The sequence below is a fragment of the Hyperolius riggenbachi genome, chromosome 8 (assembly GCF_040937935.1).
Source record: "Hyperolius riggenbachi isolate aHypRig1 chromosome 8, aHypRig1.pri, whole genome shotgun sequence".
Lineage (NCBI taxonomy): Eukaryota > Metazoa > Chordata > Amphibia > Anura > Hyperoliidae > Hyperolius > Hyperolius riggenbachi.
Window position 1 is genome coordinate 44453270 of NC_090653.1, and position 19456 is coordinate 44472725.

The 19456-nt window shown below is 48.3% G+C and overlaps 1 protein-coding gene across 1 annotated transcript in view; it reads right to left on the minus strand.

Annotated features, from left to right (window-relative positions):
• LOC137528776 (complement factor B-like) overlaps positions 1-19456 on the minus strand; it is a 219292-nt gene that overhangs the window by 165069 nt on the left and 34767 nt on the right. The window contains exons 3-5 of the mRNA XM_068250347.1: positions 17821-18006; positions 15573-15743; positions 12484-12579 (exon numbers count right to left, since the gene is read on the minus strand). Of these exons, the coding sequence (XP_068106448.1) occupies positions 12484-12579; positions 15573-15743; positions 17821-18006 (453 nt within the window). The remainder of the gene's footprint in view (positions 1-12483; positions 12580-15572; positions 15744-17820; positions 18007-19456) is intronic.

The following is a 19456-nucleotide window of genomic DNA, read 5'->3' on the forward strand; positions in this document are numbered from 1 at the left end:
TTGCGGCCTGGTATCTTCCACTGCGGTGTACCAATGGCCACAAACTTACGGAAAGCCTCCGACTCCACCAGCTTGTATGGTAATAGCTGGTGAGCTAATAGTTCCGTCACGCCAGCTGTCAGACGCCGGGCAAGAGGGTGACTGGCAGACATTTGCTTCTTACGCTCAAATACTTCGTTCACGGACAGCTGGGTACTGCTGTGGGCAGAGGAGAAGGAACCGTTGAAGGGAAGAGGCGGTGTGGAGGAGGGTGGCTGTGAAGGTGCAAGGGAGAAAGTGGATGAAGATGATGCACCTGAAGGAGGAAGAGGAGAAGGAGGCTGGCTTGTCTTTTGAGGGGTGCTGCTTTTCCTCAGGTGTTCTTGCCATAGCTGTTTGTGCCTTCTCTCCAGGTGCCTTCGTAAGGCACTTGTCCCTACGTGAGAGTTGGCCTTTCCACGGCTCAATTTTTGCTGGCAGAGACAACAGATGGCTTTGCTCCGATCTGAGACACACACGTGAAAGAATTTCCAAACCGCTGAGCCCCCCTGGGGTGATGGCGCTACGGTGGCATCAGCAGCTGACGTTGAAGGGCATGTGTGCTGGCTGGCCATAGCTGGCGATACATGGCGCCGGACACTGCCCCCAGCTGTTTCTGAGGACGAGCTCCCTCTGCTTCATGGAGTCGTCTCCTTCTACTCCTCTCTGACTCCTCCTCTGAACTGTCCCCCTGGTCATCTCCTCTACCGGGAACATATGTGGTATCCGTATAATCGTCATCATAATCCTCCTGGCCAGCTGCGCTTTCCTCAGACACCCCCTCAAGTGCACCAACTTCAGGTGGTCCACCATCATCCCCATCCACACACGTTACGTCCATACTATCGCCACCTAACTCAGACTTATGAGGTGGTGTACCTGCGCCTTCTTGTTGTTGTGACAGTAGTGGCTGGGAATCAGTGATTTCACCACCACCACCAAATAACTCCTGCGAAGTGTCAAATGCAGCGGATGTGGTGCTTGTCGTAGCGCTGGTGGCTGCGGGAGATGAGGTGTTCTGTGTTAAATACTCAAGCACCTCCTCACGATTTTGGGAAGTGATGGCATGTGCCTTCTTCTGAGCACTGTATTTTGGGGCAGGTCCGCACGAAATCAGAGTAACACCACCTCGCACAGACCTGCCGGTGCCTGGTGGCCTTCCTCTGGGTCTGCCTCTACCTCTTCCTCTACCTGGTTTGTCCATCTCGGGGGGATGCTAGCTATATGCAGTGAGGTGGGTTCTCACTCAACACAACAGGTAGTTAGATGCAGTGAGGTGGCCAGGTGGGTTCTCACTCAACACAACAGCTAGTTAGATGCAGTGAGCTGGGTTCACTCAACACAACGCTAGGTATATGCAGTGATGAGGTGGGTTAAGTATACACAACAGGTACTGGGTAGTTAGATGCAGTGAGCTGGGTTCACTGAACAGTAAAGGTACTTAAGATGCAGTGAGGTGGGTTCTCACTCAACACAACAGGTAGTTAAATGCAGTGAGGTGGCCAGGTGGGTTCTCACTCAACACAACAGCTAGTTAGATGCAGTGAGCTGGGTTCACTCAACACAACGCTAGGTATATGCAGTGATGAGGTGGGTTAAGTATACACAACAGGTACTGGGGTATATGCAGTACTGGGTAGTACAATGTGCAGCACACACAGGTAGTCACTGAATGTGCTGGGCTGCTGGCAGTGGCACACACACTATCAATTAGCAATGCTGTGCATACAACAAAAGTGTCAGTTTGACACACAGAAAAAAAAAAAAAAGTACAGGATGAGCTCTGACAAGAGCTATTGAGAGGTGCTATGAAAGCAATAACTATCAGCCAGGAGCAAGCTAAGCAGCCAAGAACCTAACTAATCTGTCCCTAGAAGAACAAGTCTGCAGCAGCTCTCCCTAGTCTGTCTAATAGCAGGCAGACGAATGACTGTAATGGCCGCCGGAGGCTGCCTTATATAAGGGGGGTGGGGCTCCAGGGCTTAGTATAGCCTGAATGGCTACAATGTGCCTGCTGACTGTGATGCAGAGGGTCAAAGTTGACCCTCATAGTGCATTATGGGGCGAATCGAACTTCCGCAAAAGTTCACCTGGTGCAGGAGAACGTGAACCCCCGAAGTTCGCCTGGAACCGTTCGCCGGCGAACCGTTCGCTACACCTCTAGTTGCAGGTGCCCAAATTTCCCGCTTACATTCTGTCTTCAGTTCTTCAGTAGCTGTTGTCACACCACTACTTGATCATTATTAATTTATTACTGTGCATGTTGTAGCAACACAATTCACCCATGAAAGTTTACTATTCTTTCTTGATATTTTCAGTTGCTGTCATTGTCATAGTTTGGTTGAAGTAAAGACCCCATCCATCAAGTTCAACAAAGAAAAGAAAATTAGGTACATCTCTGTCCTACACCCGCACATATCCCAGCTGATCCCTAGGAAGGCCAAAAAACTCACACAAGGCTTGGGCCAGTTAGCCTTAACAGTTAAAAGATCCTGACTCCAGATGGCAAGAAGATAAAATTTGTGAATCAACTTTGCCAGGAATTTCTTACTTAAGATGGCTGGCCAGATTTGCAGCAGATTCGACCATCAGATAGATTTCTGTCAGATGCCTGTCAGGTCGAATCTGACAGGAATCTATCTGATGTGTGCCACACACTAGGAACAGATTTCCAATAGATTTCCAAATGAAATCTAAATGATCTAAATGCATTACTGCACCATTAGATCCAATGCAACTCTATGGGCCATCGATCTGCTGCCAGCACCACTAAACCACTGAAACACTAAAGCCGGCCAAAAATTACCCAAAACTTGGCGTAGTTATACAAAATTATGAATGGGTTACGTTACTTACGTAAAATCAATTGAATTTTCAAATCGCAATTACATATCGCCGTAATTGCAACATTTTTCTAAAATGTGAAATTTTATTTAAACATAATTAGCAGGTTTCTATCATTACTATCAACAATAGGGATGGTCAGAATTGCCACATTTCCACTTCCACGGAAAATCCACTTTCCGCCATTGCTGATTACCGCTACCGATTTCCGCATTCCGATGTGGATTTTAATGGAAATTTCTGCCGATTTTAACATCGATTTTCTCCCCAAAATTTTTTTTATAGATGTTTTATATTCTAATGTCATACCTTCCACCATGTATATTAGTTTATAGCACTGTGTCTTTTATATGACCTTTCTCGTATCTTAAATTCCTATAACCCCCACACGCACGTGCCAGTTCCCACCATACAAGCCTCCATTCACTCCCCCCCCAAGGGTCAGTCCGTCTCGTTCTTACTTTAACTTCTCCTTATTTCCTAGTTCCTGTCCATCAAAACCCCAGGGGTCTCATCTCATTCTGATTTCTTCCTCATTCTGTCGTATTCATCTGAGGCTTTGAATTCGAACCATTGCCTCTGTCTTTCCTCATGTCTCCCTGTATCTCCATGTACAAAACTAGTTAATTCCTCCATCTTCCAGACCCTTTCCAGTTCCACAAACCATTCCCAGACACTTGGGCCTTGTGTCGATTTCCAGTGCCTTGCTATGAGGGTCCTTGCTGCATTAATCAAGACCCCCATCAAAGACCCCCCATATTTCCCCGATGGCCATTCATTGCTATGCAGTAGAAAAAAGGCGGGGTCATCAGGGAGTTCCTCTCCTGTTATTTGGGAAGTATAGTTTTTCACTGCCTCACAGAACTTTCGTATTTCTTTGCACCCCCAAAAAATATTTAATATGTCTCCCTTTTCCTTTTCACACCTCTAACACTGCGCTGAGGTACCTGGGAACATCCTACTCAGCCTCTCCGGGGTGAGGTACCATCTAGCAAATATCTTATATCCTGCTTCCTGGCCCCTTGTAGATATAGATGACTTGCCTGCCATTTTAGTTATTTTCTTCCACTGTTCATCAGTGAATGGTCTTTCCAGGTCCTTCTCCCAACCAGCCCGCACTGAGACCGCAGGGTCTTCTGTCCCATTCAATAAGGCATATATCTTAGAAAGGGTCCTTCTTTGTTGGCCCCTTCCCCTACACATCTCTTCAAATGGGGTATTTTTCCTGCTCAGGGCCTCTTTAGTACCGCATCTTTTCAAAAAAGATTTAAATTGGATGTGGCTCCATTCATCTAGTGTTCTCCTCTCCCCCTTCCTTTCCAATTCTTGCAAGGGGACCCATTCTCCGTTAATCATTAGATCTCGGGCTATTAATTCCTTTTCTCCCCTCCAATTTGGATAACTACTTGGGTGTATTCCTGGAGGAAAATTTTTATTTCCCAGTATTGGCATAGCGGGCGTTGGCCAGGGGGAAATCTCTTCCTTTACCCTATATTTTTCAAAGGTCCCTACCGTGTATTTTATAATTTCTATTCCTTTGCCTTGTATATTCTTTTTATTTTTCTCTGAAGTCCACAGTAACTTTGTCAGAGGGCATCCCGCTATATCTTCCTCTAAAGATACCCATCTTTTTTCTTCTGCATGCTTATGCCAGTCTACTATTTTTGTCAATATCGCGGCTTCATAATAGTACTTGAAATTTGGTACCGCCAACCCCCCCCCTTTCCCTTCCTGCTGATTGTAGTCTATAACTTATTCTCGTCTTTTGGCCCCTATTTATAAATCTATTAATGCAACTGGTTAGATTTATAAAAAAAACAAGATGGCACTGGTATGGGTAGGGCCTGGAACAGATACAGTAACCGAGGAAGAATATTCATTTTAATTATAGCCACTCTGCCAAACCATGAAAATTTTGGTTGGTCCCAGGACTCTAAATCCTTTTTTACTTGTTCCAGCATTGGGTAATAATTATATAATACCAAATCCTTTAAATTAAACATCATCTTCACTCCCAGGTACCTCAGCGCTTTATCTGGCCACTTAAACGAGAAATTCTCCTTCAACAGGCTCCTCTGGTGCTCCTCCAACCCCCAGGTTATTGCCTCACTTTTGTCAAAATTAATTTTTAAGTTTGAGACTAAACCAAAATCATGAAATTCCCACATCAAGTTTGGGAGAGAAATATGCGGATCCACAAGATAAAACAACATATCATCGGCATATGCTGCCACCTTGTACAATTTTCCCCTTACTTCAATGCCCCGTATGTTGGAGTCCCGCCTAACCCTACACAAGAAGGGTTCCAATGTCAACGCAAAAATCATTGGGGACATAGGGCACCCCTGTCGCGTCCCATTCTTTATACCAAACGTGTCCGATAAGACCCCATTTGCCCTTACCCTCGCATTTGGTTCTGAGTATAGTGCCATGATCCTTCTTCCCATGTTCTCCTTTATGCCTATATATTTCAGTACCCCTTCAATGAAGGCCCACTCCACCCGGTCAAAAGCCTTCTCAGCGTCTGTAGATAGAAACATGACAGGGTTGGAGTGGGCTGTCACCCATTGGGCCAAGTTAATAGTCCGTATAGTATTGTCTCTTGCCTCCCGACCTCTAACAAACCCCACTTGGTCTGGGTGTATGAGATTATTTATCAAAGGGGATATTCTATTAGCTAATACCTTTGCATATAGTTTGACATCCACATTTAACAAGGCAATTGGCCTGTAACTCTGACAGTGTGTGGGGTTCTTTCCCTCCTTGTGCAGTACCGATATAAAGGACTCCAACATACGGGGGGAAAACCCTCTCTGTGTCCCCTCATCTGTTATATTGTTCATTGCCTTTACCAGATGTCCCACCACTTTATCCCCAAACCTCTTATAATATTCACTTGTAAACCCGTCGGGTCCGGGGGCCTTCCTGTTGGTGTCTGTGTAATTGCTAATTTTAGCTCTTGTAGTGAAATAGGGAATTCCAGGGCCGAGGCCTCTTCATCTGACAGTCTGGGCATTCCACTTTCTCCTAGATAATCCAGTATCTTCCTATTCTTTACCTCCATATCTCTCTCATGCATTGACCCTTTTAGATTATATAGTTTTTTATAATATTCCTGAAATTCTCCAACTATGTCTTCCAACTTGTAACATTTCTCTCCCTTCGTATTTTTAATACATGCTATATAGTTACTTTTCTGCTGTCTCTTGAGGGATTTGGCCAGCAATGAACCACATTTATTTCCATACTCATAAAAGGTAGCCATACACTTAATGAGAACCCGAGGTGTGTTTAAAGAATGTTATCTGCATACAGAGGCTGGATCTGCCTATACAGCCCAGCCTCTGTTGCTATGCCAAACCGCACTAAGGTCTTCCTGCACTCTGCAATCCCTCATAAATCACAACCATGCTGTGAGGCTGTGTTTACATCTGTAGTGTCAGTCTCAGCTGCTCCCCCGCCTCCTGCATAGCTCTGGTCCCTGACCCCGTCCCTTCACTCCAATCAGCAGGGAGGGAAGGGATGCAGGCGGGGACTGGAGTTCTGCAGGAGGCGGGGAGAGCAGCAGACTGACACTATAGAGATAAACACAGCCAGCTCTGACAAGCTGTTTGTCAGCAGCGTGGCTGTGATTTATGAGGGATTGCAGAGTGCAGGGGGACCTTAGGGGGGTTTGGGATAGCAATAGAGGCTGGGCTGTACAGGCAGATCCAGCCTCTGTATGCAGATAATATTCAACAAACCCACCTCGGGTTCTCTTTAAGAGGAGATTTTCCAAACATTTCCTTTCCTTAGTTAATTCTTCCAATATGTTCTCATTTTTATCTTTTTTATGTTTGTAATTCTGCTATATTATCCAATAAAACCTTGATTTCTTTATCTCTCTCTTTCTTTCTCCTGGCTCCTTCTTGTATCAGAATACCCCTTATATGACATTTATTGGCCTCCCAGACCGTCATATCCGAAGCCTCGCCCCTGGAATTAAGAAGGAAATAGCTTTCCAATTCTTCCCGCACCCTCTGGGTCACTTCCTCATTCCTTAATAATGCGCCATTCAAGCGCCATACCATTGGGCCCTTAACCTTTTCTCCCCACCTCAATTCCACCGATACTTGTGCATGGTCTGAGAGTGTTATAGGGCCTATATTTGGGGACCTCGAAATAGAAAGCAAATCGTGTGAAACAAAAACATAATCTATTCTAGAATATCTATTATGTACCTGAGAATAATATGTATAGTCTCACGCAGTGGGATTGCATATGCGCCAAACATCCACCAGTTGCAGTCCATGCAATAATCTTTTACTCTTCCTTTGTATACCACCAGGAATGGTCGATTTACCAGCAGAGGTGTCTATCTGTGGATCCAGGGCTACATTCAAATCCGAACCAATAATAATACATCCTTCTGCGAACACCTCAACTTTTTTCAGAAATTGTTCTAATGTTCTTGCCTGACTGGCATTTGGCGCATAATACAAACCCACTGTCACTGTTCTATTGAATAATTGTCCTTTTATTTAATTAAACCGACCTTGCGGATCCGCATATTCCTCCCCCAATACAAATGGCACATCCTTTGCCACTAGGATTGCTGTTCCCTTGATCTTGGATGCCTGCAGGCCACTCCTATATATTGTTTTGTAGTACATATCAAACATTCTTGGGGCTGTAGGGCCTTTAAAGAGAGTCTGAAGCGAGAATAAATCTCGCTTCAGACCTCATAGTTAGCAGGGGCATGTGTGCCCCTGCTAAAACGCCGCTATCCCGCGGCTTAACGGGGGTCCCTTCACCCCAAATCCCCTCCGTACAGCGGGGGAGCGCTTCCGCATTGGGGTAGGGCTAACCGCCGCAGCCCTGCCCCACGCGCGTCTGTCAGACGCGTACCTCCGCCTCTCCCCCGCCCCTCTGTCTACCTTCACTGAGAGTGGCGGGGGAGAGGCGGCGATGCGCGTCTGATAGACGCGCTGAGAGGCAGGGCTGCAGCCGTTAGCCCTGCCTCCAGGAAGACAAGATTTACGACCAACTCTACGACCAAGGTTTGCGGGGGTGGGTTTGGGGGTGAAGCGGCGTTTTAGCAGGGGCACACATGCCCCTGCTAACTATGAGCTCTAAAGCGAGATTTATTTTTGCTACACAGTCTCTTTAAAATGCGTTTCCTGCAGGCATACAATTACCGCCCTTTCTCTACGACACAGATTTAGGATGGCTGATCTTTTTTCTGGTTTGTTACAAGTTTTTTTTTAACAATTTTTTCCACTCTTGTTCCCACTCTTCTGCTTAACATACTCTGAAAATTTGGTGTTTCTAGCACCTACAGGGGCTTTGCTATTAACCTCTAAAGTCAGCGGCATACCGAAATTCGGTAATGGGGATTCTCCGCATTTTACATTGCAGACAATGGCCACCGACTTTAGTGGTTAATAGGAAAATCCACCGTAGGTGCCAGAAACACACATTTTCAGAGTATCTTAACCTCCTTGCCAGTTATCCCGAGCTCAGCTCGGGGTAACCTGCGCAGGAGGATTTCTCCGGCCCAGCTGGGCCGATTTGCATAATTTTTTTTCCTACACGCAGCTAGCACTTTGCTAGCTGCGTGTGGTACGCGATCGCTGCCGCTACCCACCGATTCGCCGCTACCCGCCGCGCCAAGCCGCCCCCCCCCCCCCCCCCCCGAGACCCCTGCGCAGCCTGGCCAATCAGTGCCAGGCAGCGCTGAGGGGTGGATCGGGATTCCCTCTGACGTCCCGACGTCCATGACGTCGGTGACGTCATCACGCCCCGTCGCCATGCCGACCGGGGAAGCCCAGCAGGAAATCCCATTCTGAACAGGATTTCCTGCTTACGCTGATCGCCGGAGGCTTAGCGGCTATCATGTAGCGAGCCCTGGGCTCGCTACATAATTTAAAAAATAAATACATTTTAAAAAAAGTGCTGCGCTGCACCCTTGCCGGTGGGAATTAGACCGGCAAGGGGGTTAAGCAGAAGAGTGGGAACAAGAGGGAAAAAAATCTTTCAAAAAGATCTTGTAGTTTTTGAGAAAATCAATGTCAAAGTCAGTGGAAATGTCCGCTGAAATTTCTGCGAAAATCCGCCTACCGCACTTGTATTACTGATTTTCGAATTCCGATGCGGAAATTCAATTACCGATCGGAAATACAGAGTCGGAGCGAGCATCCCTAATCAACAATACTGTTTTGGCCCTGTCCTCTTTGATGTTTTGGCGCCCATGGAAATTTACGCTGTTTTCTGTGAATCAAAGTGCTCTCATTTATTACTTGACTTTTTCACAATATGTGCCATTAAGATTGTGTCTGAACATTTAGGGTATGTGGACTACAGGTAGTGATGGGCGAACACCTGGATGTTCGGGTTCGGGCCGAACAGGCCGAACATGGGCCAGATGTTCGGCATGTTCGGCCCGAACCCCGAACTCAATGCAAGTCAATGGGGACCCGAACATGCCGCAATACGGCCCCCCTATGGGGTCGCAGGCATAAGGGGGGAGCATGCCCCGATCGCGGGGGGGGGGGGTCGGAAATTCCCCCCACCCCCTCCGCTAGCGCTCCCCCCTCTGCTCGCTTCCCCATAAAAAAGTTGGCGTAAAGTTAAATATTACCGGTGGTGGCTGCTGCAGTGGCTGGCTGGCAGTGGTGTGAGTGAGGACTAGGAGGAGGAGTCCGAGTATGACGCGTTGAGGCCAGGCAGCGGGCGGTTCAGCGGTAGTACCCTTGTGGTACTTCCGCCCTTTCTCTGACCTCACGTCCTCTACGTGATGACGCATACGATGGTACGCGTGACGCGTACCCTCGTATGCGTCATCACGTAGAGGACGTGAGGTCAGAGAAAGGGCGGAAGTACCACAAGGGTACTACCGCTGAACCGCCCGCTGCCTGGCCTCAACGCGTCATACTCGGACTCCTCCTCCTCATTCACACCACTGCCAGCAAGCCACTGCAGCAGCCACCACCGGTAATATTTAACTTTACGCCAACTTTTTTATGGGGAAGCGGGCAGAGGGGGGAGCGCTAGCGGAGGGGGTGGGGGGAATTTCCGACCCCCCCCCCCCCCGCGATCGGGGCATGCTCCCCCCCTATGCCTGCGACCCCATAGGGGGGCGGTATTCGGCCGAACAGGGCCCTGTTCGGCCGAACAGGGGCCCTGTTCGGCCCTGTTCAGCCGGGCATTTAGTAGTTCGGGCGAACCCGAACGGTTTGGCCGAACACCATCAGGTGTTCGGCCGAACTCGAACATCACCCGAACAGGGTGATGTTCTGCAGAACCCGAACAGTGGCGAACACTGTTCGCCCAACACTAACTACAGGTTGATAAGGCTAATCAGTCCTCATTACAGGTTAGGCAGCTGAGGAAGGTTGGTGAAGCCGAAATGTTGTGCCCATCTTTTACTACTGTATGTAATACTGCAGAATGATAGTTTTGCTCCTGTCCCATTTTTCATCCAAGAGCCTCCCCTGGAATCTGGGGCAGCAGTGATTAGTTTCATGTAGTGCAGTGTAGCATAGCTGGTGGGGTATTAGGGGTTAGTGCAGTGAAGTGTAATGCTGTGTAGCATAGCTGGTGGGGTAGTAGGGGTTAGTGTAGTGAAATGTAATGCTTTGAAGCATACTTGGTGGGGTAGTAGGGGCTAGTGTAGTGAAGTGTAATGCTGTGTGCTGGAGGTGTAGTAGGGTTAGTGTAGTGTCCAGTGAAGTCTAGCAGCCTTCCTGTACCTCCTTGCAGGCTCTAAGAGCCTTTGCGGCTTCCCCCATGCACCTAACTTGGCATGTCACCTGACCTGCATTGGTTCAGGTGACACAGCAGCGTACATGGACACCGGAAGCCACTAGGAGCCCGCAAGGAGGTATGGGAAGGTTGCTAGACATCGCTGGAGGCTCAGTAAGTATTTTACCTGCCTGCCAGCAACCCCACAAAGCCCCCACAAAAAGGTCCCCGTTATCCAACAGGCATGCTGGTTAGTTGAGATTTCCACTTGCCTGAATGTCTGTATCTTCTTGTATATGCATTGTGCATTATTGTGATTGTAAATAAAAGGGTAATACACCATAGGAGCGCTCATCTCCTTGTCGTTTTATTAAAATTGACAAGTATATGGGCACCTTAATTCTTTGTACCTTGGATCCTAATTTATCCACTGATTGAACAACGGACATTTAGTTTACAGCACTTAAGTACACCCTTGGTTGGGACATATGCTGCTATATAAATGCTGCCTAGAAAAGTTGCAATTTAAGATATTTTGTTACTTTTTTTTATCTATAAGAACTTTCTTTCTTCAGTTGCATAATAATAAATAATTCAATTTGGATCAACCGTCTCATCATTCACGTCTCACTTGTTGTCCCTTTAAAATAAGCTAACACAGTCAAATAATATTACATCTTATCAACAGCTTAAAATAAACCGATCTCGGGAGGGGGAAGCCTCTCAATCCTAATAAGGCTTCACCTGTCTCCCTCAGCCAGCCCAATCCAGCACTGGCAAGTGGCAACTCCAAACAAGTAGGCACAATAATATTTACATTTGCCTGCCTGTGTAGCATGCCTCCCAACATTTTGAAATCAGAAAGCGGGACACTTAGGCCACACCCCTAACCACACCCCGGCACCCCTAGTCACGCTTACTATAAAGATTTTATACGGAAACGTATGTGGGTGGGGAGGAAAGTGCCCTTGGGTGGGGAGGAGGGTGCCACAGGAGAGAAGGCGAAAAAAATGATCGAGGCTCCAGCCACGCTAATGCGGGATGCGGGGCCTGCATCAGATTCATCCATTCCTTCCTCCGACTGTCCCCCCCCATGTCCCCCCTGCTTGCAGAGTAAGTGTGCGCAGCGGAGCGGGCTGTCATCTTACCATTCATCCACGCGTACTGGCAGCCGGCTCTTGTCTGCTTCCTGTTTCCTGTGATGTCACAGGAAGCACAGTGAAGCTGGCTGCCGGTATGCATGGATAAATGGTAAGATGACAGCCTGCTCCACTGCGCACACTTACTCTGCAAGAAGGGGGTACACAGGAGGACACAGTCAGTGGAAGGGAGGGAGGAATGTGATGCCGGCCCCGCAGCGCCTCGATAATTTTTCCCCCTCTCTGCTCAGGCGACCGGGACACAAGGGGGTGGCACAGGATAGCGGTAGCGCCCACCAAATTGGGACAGTCCCACAGGATTCAGGACACTTGGGGGGCTTGGTGTAGGTGCACTAGCGACTCTCCACTCCAGCTCCAGCAGGTGGAAATAGCCGAGTCCTATATGGTCCACTCTACTGGAAGACGGCTTGCGCCTGCGCAGTAGAGCATGCCCAATTGGGTTCAACTATTTCCACCGGAGGCTGTGGGAAAGCCACTAGTGTGCTTGTGCAGATGCGGAGGATCCAGCGCTACATTGTTTCTGTTGAGGAGGATGGGGAAGGCTCTTTAAGATCCAGAGGCTTCCCCCTCCCGAGGTAAGCATCACCTAGTGGCACTTTTTACTTTAAAGAAGGAAAATTGAATAGATTAAAATTTCCAGGAACAAAAGTTTGAAAACCCAGCATAGTTTCTGGAAAGTAATAACAGATGTCAACAACAGGGAAATAGTAAATGGATATTAACTAGATCTTTTTCATACCTTCAACTCTATTTGGGTTCGAAGACTCAATGGTTTCAGCAAGAGAGGAGGCAAAATCCTCCTTAACTTCCTCTGGAGTATCATAGGCATACCATTCTGTGCAGAAGACATGTACAAGACAGGGTATTACTATTGCTACTATTATCACCATCGTCATATTTGTTCTTTACTTTGTGTATGTTGTAAGCCATGTTGTAAGCGTTGTTGTCAGCGGGGAAGGCTGCAGACTCCCCGTGCCTCCGTGCGCTTCCTCTCGCCTCGTGGTTGTCGGCTAAGCATACAGCACGCCTATCTGCAGCCTTCCCCGCTGACAACAACGCTTACAACATGGCTAAACATTGCGGGTCTCCAATTCTCCTCAGAGGGGTTTGAGCAGAGCGCCGTGCTGGGTCACGTGAGTTCGCCTAAGTTAATACCTGAGTGGCTGCTGCCAGCTGAGGTTTGAGAGGTTTGACACAACAGTGGCTGTAATGCGCACGTATATATGTATCATATAGAGGCGTGCCTTTAATTGGCACACGGGTAGAGGATGAAGATTTTCCTTCCAACCTATTTGGCTGTCTTTTACTGTTGTTGGAATTCTAAATGGGCCTGAAGATTATTTATGAGACACAGCGCTGGTTCTAAAAGGAGTGCACTCCAGGACTGCTGATTATCTATACAGGTTACAGGGCATTTCATTTAGTCACCACAGGGAATTTTATGGGTGGCATTTTTATAATGTCTTTGGTGTTTTTGTATGCAGATATAATAATAAATTGTTAATCTTTGAATGTATGCTAGGCTCCCTTATTCCTTGTGCAATATGACCATTTATTTTTCTAGGATAATTATTTGGTTGATATCCCGTAGTTTCTTGGTTAGATTTTTATAACCTACTGAAAAGCCCCATCTACACGATACAATTTTTTGTGCAAATCAATCGAGTCAAATTCGACTGATCGATTAAATCCGACATGTCCGATCGGGATTTGATAGTGTGGTCGAATGTCATTGCAAAACAATGGCAAATCGATTACACTACCGATCGAATCGAATCCCGATCGGACATGTCAGATTTAATTGAGCAATCAAATTTGATCCGATCGAATAGCACGAAAAATTGTATCTTGTAGATGGGGCTTTAAGGTGCTCATTAACGATACAATCACTTGAACGATCCACAGTCCAATTGTTGAAAGTGATCAGAAAGGATCATTTTCCCTTCCACAAAGGAGAAAATGGTAACCAATCCAATTGCTAGAACAATCATTTGTCGTAAATAAGCACCATTAATGCTACCTGATCCAATCATTCATATGGCCGATTGTTTGGGACATTGTACTGTTATTGGCCAACCAAAAGAGTAACGTTAATCAAGGAGTGAACTTCATTCCAACCAGTGGCTGATACCCCCTTTCCCATGAGAAATCTTTACCTTTTCTCTAAAAGCTCACCAGGAGGGTCTGTATGGCTGATATAGTGGTGAAACCCCTCCCACAGTGTGAGGTCATGACCTAGGCCCTGACAGTCTCCTGTCTGTGAACCTCGTTGCATTATGGAATGTATTACCACAGGAAGTACCGTAGTTATGTCAAATTCTCTATCTGCGTTTAAAGGAATTCTAAAGCGGGCTGTGCATGCACAGTAGCCTCCAACTGGCCAGGTTGGAGGAGGTCGCCACTGCTCGCTGGAGGGTCTCAGAAGGACGGCGCAGGCACAGGATGACTTTACCGTGCTGCAAGAAGCCCCAGGTGAGTTAAACTAATTTTTTGGGGGGCTTTAGTAAACATTTAAAGGATCCCCGAGGCGAAAATAAACTAATGAAATAAATGATTGTATCTATCTTCCTTCTCCTAAAGAGAATTTTTTAAGATACTCCTTGGTTTTATTTTATGTTTAAAACTACTTTTTAAGTTTTAACTGTTTTATTGTTTGTGTTCAAAGACACATTCATTGACGTATGCCAGAGCTAAAATCTATGAACTATTGACCCTTTTTATCTCTTTCCTGCTCTCAGAAGCCAATTTCTGCTAGGAAAGTGTTTTATATTTGGAATTTCTTATCAGTGAGGGTCACACTGTAGTCACTTCCTGTCTGAGTCAGGACAGAGTCAGCCACTTAACTACCTGATATTTAACTCTTTCAGACAGAGAAAGAAAAAAAGGAACACTGTATAGTTATTTGTGTGCTAGGCACTGTACATACACATGTCTATCTCATCATGTCACGTCACCTCGGGTATCCTTAACCTCCTTGCCGGTTATCCCGAGCTCAGCTCGGGGTAACCTGCGCAGGAGGATTTCTCAGGCCCCGCTGGGCCGATTTGCATAATTTTTTTCTCCTACACGCAGCTAGCACTTTGCTAGCTGCGTGTAGTACGCGATCGCCGTCGCTACCCGCCGATTCGACGCTATCCGCCGCGCCGAGTCGCCCCGCCCCAGACCCCTGCGCAGCCTGGCCAATGAGTGCCAGGCAGCACTGAGGGGCGGATCGGGATTCCCTGTGACGTCCCGATGTCGATGACGTCGGTGACGTCATCCCACCCTGTCGCCATGGCGACCGGGGAAGCCCTGCAGGAAATCCCGTTCTGAACGGGATTTCCTGCTTACTCTGATCGCCGAAGGGTGGGGGGATGCCGCCACTTAGCGGCTATTATGTAGCGAGCCCTGGGCTCGCTACATGATTTTAAAAAAAAAAAAAAAGTGCTGCGCTGCCTCCTTGCTGGCGGAATTAGACCGGCAAGGAGGTTAAAGGGGATTTAGATGCTTTGCTTGCTTTGAAAGACATCCATGGCTATAAATACTAGGTAATTCCCGGTTGTTTTGATCCAGGGATTTTATCTGATTGTGATCTGGGGTCGGGAAGGATGTTTTTGCCCCTATTGGAGCTAATTGGACCATGTCTTGTAAAAGTTTTTTTCGTCTTCCTCTGGATCATAAAGCATATAATTATAATGTGGATAAATGTGTGTAATGGGATATAATTGAGGGGGCAGGCTGGTGTTGTACTTTATTTTCTGGTTGAACTCGATTGACGTATGTCTTTTTTCAACCCAAATAACTATGTAACTTTGTAACCACGGTTTAAATCTTTTTCTGTCATCTTACTTCGGCAAGATGGCTCTCTTCCCGACCAGGTTTTATCCTCCTGACATTCCCTTTCGCTTGATCCAAACATACTTCCATCTTGGCACTGATATCTCACTCTGTCCTCAATTCTGTAGGATGTGCCGGCTTTAGTAGCCCCAATAGGGATACCGGGGTTAGGACAATAACCCTCTGTTTGGAGAGATCATAAAAGTATTGTGAGTTACATAAAATATTGGTTTAGCCACATATGAGTAGTTTGAGAATCCATCCATAGTATAAAGAATAAACATAGCTATACATTAATAGATTCTTTTGCATCAATATCTGGCCAATTTGATTATTTGATAGAAACACTGCAAATCAATCTTCGGCCAAAATTGGTTGATTACGCAGAATGTAAGATTTTAGTCGATTGGTGGCGGATCGGGAGCACGTCCCTAGCAGCAATCGATTTTGCAGTGAGTGACACAGAGTCTTCTTTCACCGTTCATTGTGCAGTTCTGGTGTCTTCTCTCCCGACTGTCTGCTTTCTCTCTCTTCACTCCCGGGTCCCCAGATGATTCTGTGCAGGGCCGGCGCTGCCACAGAGGCAAATTGGGCAATTGCTCCGGGGCCCCAACCTCCGCAGGGCCCCCCCACCCCCCGCCGGCCCTGCTACGATCAGTGGCACTGCTCCCTGGGGCCCCGCAAGTGTAATCGTAGCACTAATTAAATATCTGTCCAGGCGGGCGGGCAGCGGCTGCACATTCCATGCACTCTCAGGCCACGCTGTCTCCCTCCCACTCTATGATCCGGCGTGTTATGTGTAAACACGCGCCGGGTCATAGAGTGGGAGGGAGATCATGAGACTGAGAGTGCACGGAATGCGCAGCTGCTGCCCGCCCACCGGAACAGAGGTAATTAGTGCTGTAAGTACACTTGCAGGGCCCCGGGAAGCAGTGTGGTAATGGTGGGGGGAAGGTGGGCAGGGGGCACCATACGCCAGTTTGCCCCGGGGCCCCTTCAACCGGCCCTGCTTGTGTGGCGTAACACTAGAGGCCTCTAGTGATAAAGTAAGGTATGTGCTACAGTACCTTGTCGTGTAGTGTCGTGTCGTGTAGTGTCGTGTAGTGTCATGTAGTGTGGCTGGATAGTGTAGTGTGGCTGGATAGCTCTGTCTCTGACACAGGAGACCAGGGTTCAAATCTCGGCTCTGCCTGTTCAGTAAGCCAGCAACTATTCAGTAGTAGACCTTAGGCAAGTCTCCCTAGCACTGCTACTGCCTATAGAGCGCGCCCTAGTGGCTGCAGCTCTGGCGCTTTGAGTCCGCCAGCAGAAAAGTGCGATATAAATGTTATTTGTCTTGTCTTTTCTTGTATGTCCTCACATCACACAGCTAACCATGAACAAAATAGCAGCTGACGGGCAAGGATGCTTTCCGACCTCTATCATGAGGAATTACGAGTGATTACTTGTGATTCAAATGTGGTTTAATTACAGCAGGTGTGTGGCGGGGGATGAAATGGTTATTTACCCATAAATCAGCGCGTCCTCCCTGCGCTCCAAAGTGGTTCATGCGTCCTATTAGTTGTGTCCAAGCCTCGCTGCCGTCACTTCCTCTTTCAAGCCAGAAGGGGGAAGTGACGGCGGCGAGGCTTGGACACAACTAATAGGACACATGGACCACTTTGGAGCGCAGGGAGGATGCTGTTTTATGGGTAAATAACCCCTCCAATCCCCGCTGCACGCCTGCGGTAATTAAACCTCATTTGGTTCACGAGTGATCACTCGTAATTACTCATGATTGAGGTCGGAGAGCATCCCTGATTGGAAGAACCACACGGCGGATAGGTGAGCCATACTCCAGGGCCCCACAGTGACCAAGTTTAGCTTTCGGCGACAGAGCCATTTGCCGAGCCAGTCGTACTGCGCATGCACAGGACGCTCTCGGGGGCGGAGTGTAATAGAGGACGCGTGCGGCCAGGGCCACGCAGCCGCAGTGGCCAATGACTGGCTCTGTTGCCAAACGCGAAACTTAGTCACTGGTGGGGACTGGAGGATTGTGGAATGACGGCTCAGGTACAGGGCGGCTGCAGGGGGCTGCAGGGTAGTAAAATACTCTTTTTTTCATGTTCCCTTTAAGGTATTTTCTCATTTCTTGTAAATTGTTTACTATTATGTTGAAAAGAAAATGGCAACATTTGCTCATCACCAGTTGCTAGTACATCAGCACCGCCAAGTCAGTCATATTCAACACAAGGAATAGGTATGGGACACGTGAGCTTACGGTTGTCATCACATATTGTTGTTCTTCCGCTCCATTTTCCATTTGCCTGGCATGTGCGGCTTTCGGGACCAACCATTTTATATCCACCCCAGCATTCAAAGGTTAGGATAGCACCAATATAGTAGTTTTTTGCAACTGGGAAATACTCTCCACCCTCAAATGTTTGTGGTTTTGGGCATTCAATAGCTGTTGAGATAAAGAAAAGGAAAAGGTCAATTGTATGGCATTTAAGTACAAAAGACAAAGCACAGGAAGAGGCAGGCAGTGAAACAGCACAGGAGGAGGCAGACAGTGACACCGCAGAGGAAGAGACAGGCAGTGACACCGCAGAGGAGGAGGCAGGTAGTGATGCAGCACAGGAGGAGGCAGGCAGTGATGCAGCACAGGAGGACACAGGCAGTGACACCGCACAGGAGGAGGCAGGCAGTGACACAGCACAGGAGGACACAGGCAGTGACACCGCACAGGAGGAGACAGGCAGTGGAACAGAACAGGAGGAGACAGGCAGTGACACAGCACAGGAAGAGGCAGGCAGTGACACAGCACAGGAGGAGACAGGCAGTGACACTGCAGAGAAGGAGACAGGCAGTGACACCGCAGAGAAGGAAACGGGCAGTGGCACAGCACAGGATGAGACAGGCAGTGACACAGCACAGGAGGAGACAGGCAGTGACACAGCACAGGAGGAGACAGGCAGTGGCACCGCACAGAATGAGACAGGCAGTGACACAGCACAGGAGGAGACAGGCAGTAGCACAGCACAGGAGGAGACAGGCAGTGACACAGCACAGGAGGAGACAGGCAGTGGCACCGCACAGGAGGAGACAGGCAGTGACACAGCACAGGAGGAGACAGGCAGTGACACAGCACAGGAGGAGACAGGCAGTGGCACCGCACAGAATGAGACAGGCAGTGACACAGCACAGGAGGAGACAGGCAGTGGCACCGCACAGGAGGAGACAGGCAGTGACAAAGCACAGGAGAAAGCAGGCAGTGACACAGCACAGCAGGAGGCAGGCAGTGAGTGACACAGCAGAAAATAGGCAGGCAGTGACACAGCATAGGAAGAGACAGGCAGTGACACAGCATCGGAGGAGGCTGGCAGTGACAAAGCACAGCAGAAGGCAGGCAGTGACAGAACACAGGAGGAGGCAGGCAGTGGCACTGCACATGAGGAGGCAGGCAGTGACACAGCACAGGAGGAGGCAGGCAGTGACACAGCACAGTAGGAGGCAGGCAGTGACACAACACGGGAGGAGGCAGGCAGTGACACAGCACAGGAGGAGGCAGAGAGTGAAACAGCACAGGAAGAGGCAGGCAGTGACAGAACATGGGAGGTAGCAGGCAGTGGTGCAGCACATGAGGAGGCTGGCAGTGACCACACAGGAGGAGGCAGGAGGTGACACAGCACAGGAGAAGGCAGGCAGTGACAGAACACGGGAGGAGGCAGGCATTGACACAGCACAGGAGGAGGCAGGCAGTGACACAGCGCAGGAGGAGGCAGGCAGTGGCACAGCAGAGAAGAGGCAGGCATTGACACAGCACAGGAGGAGGCAGGCAGTGACACAGCACAGGAGAAGGCAGAGAGTGACACTGCACAGGTGGAGGCAGGCAGTGACAGAACATGGGAGGAGGC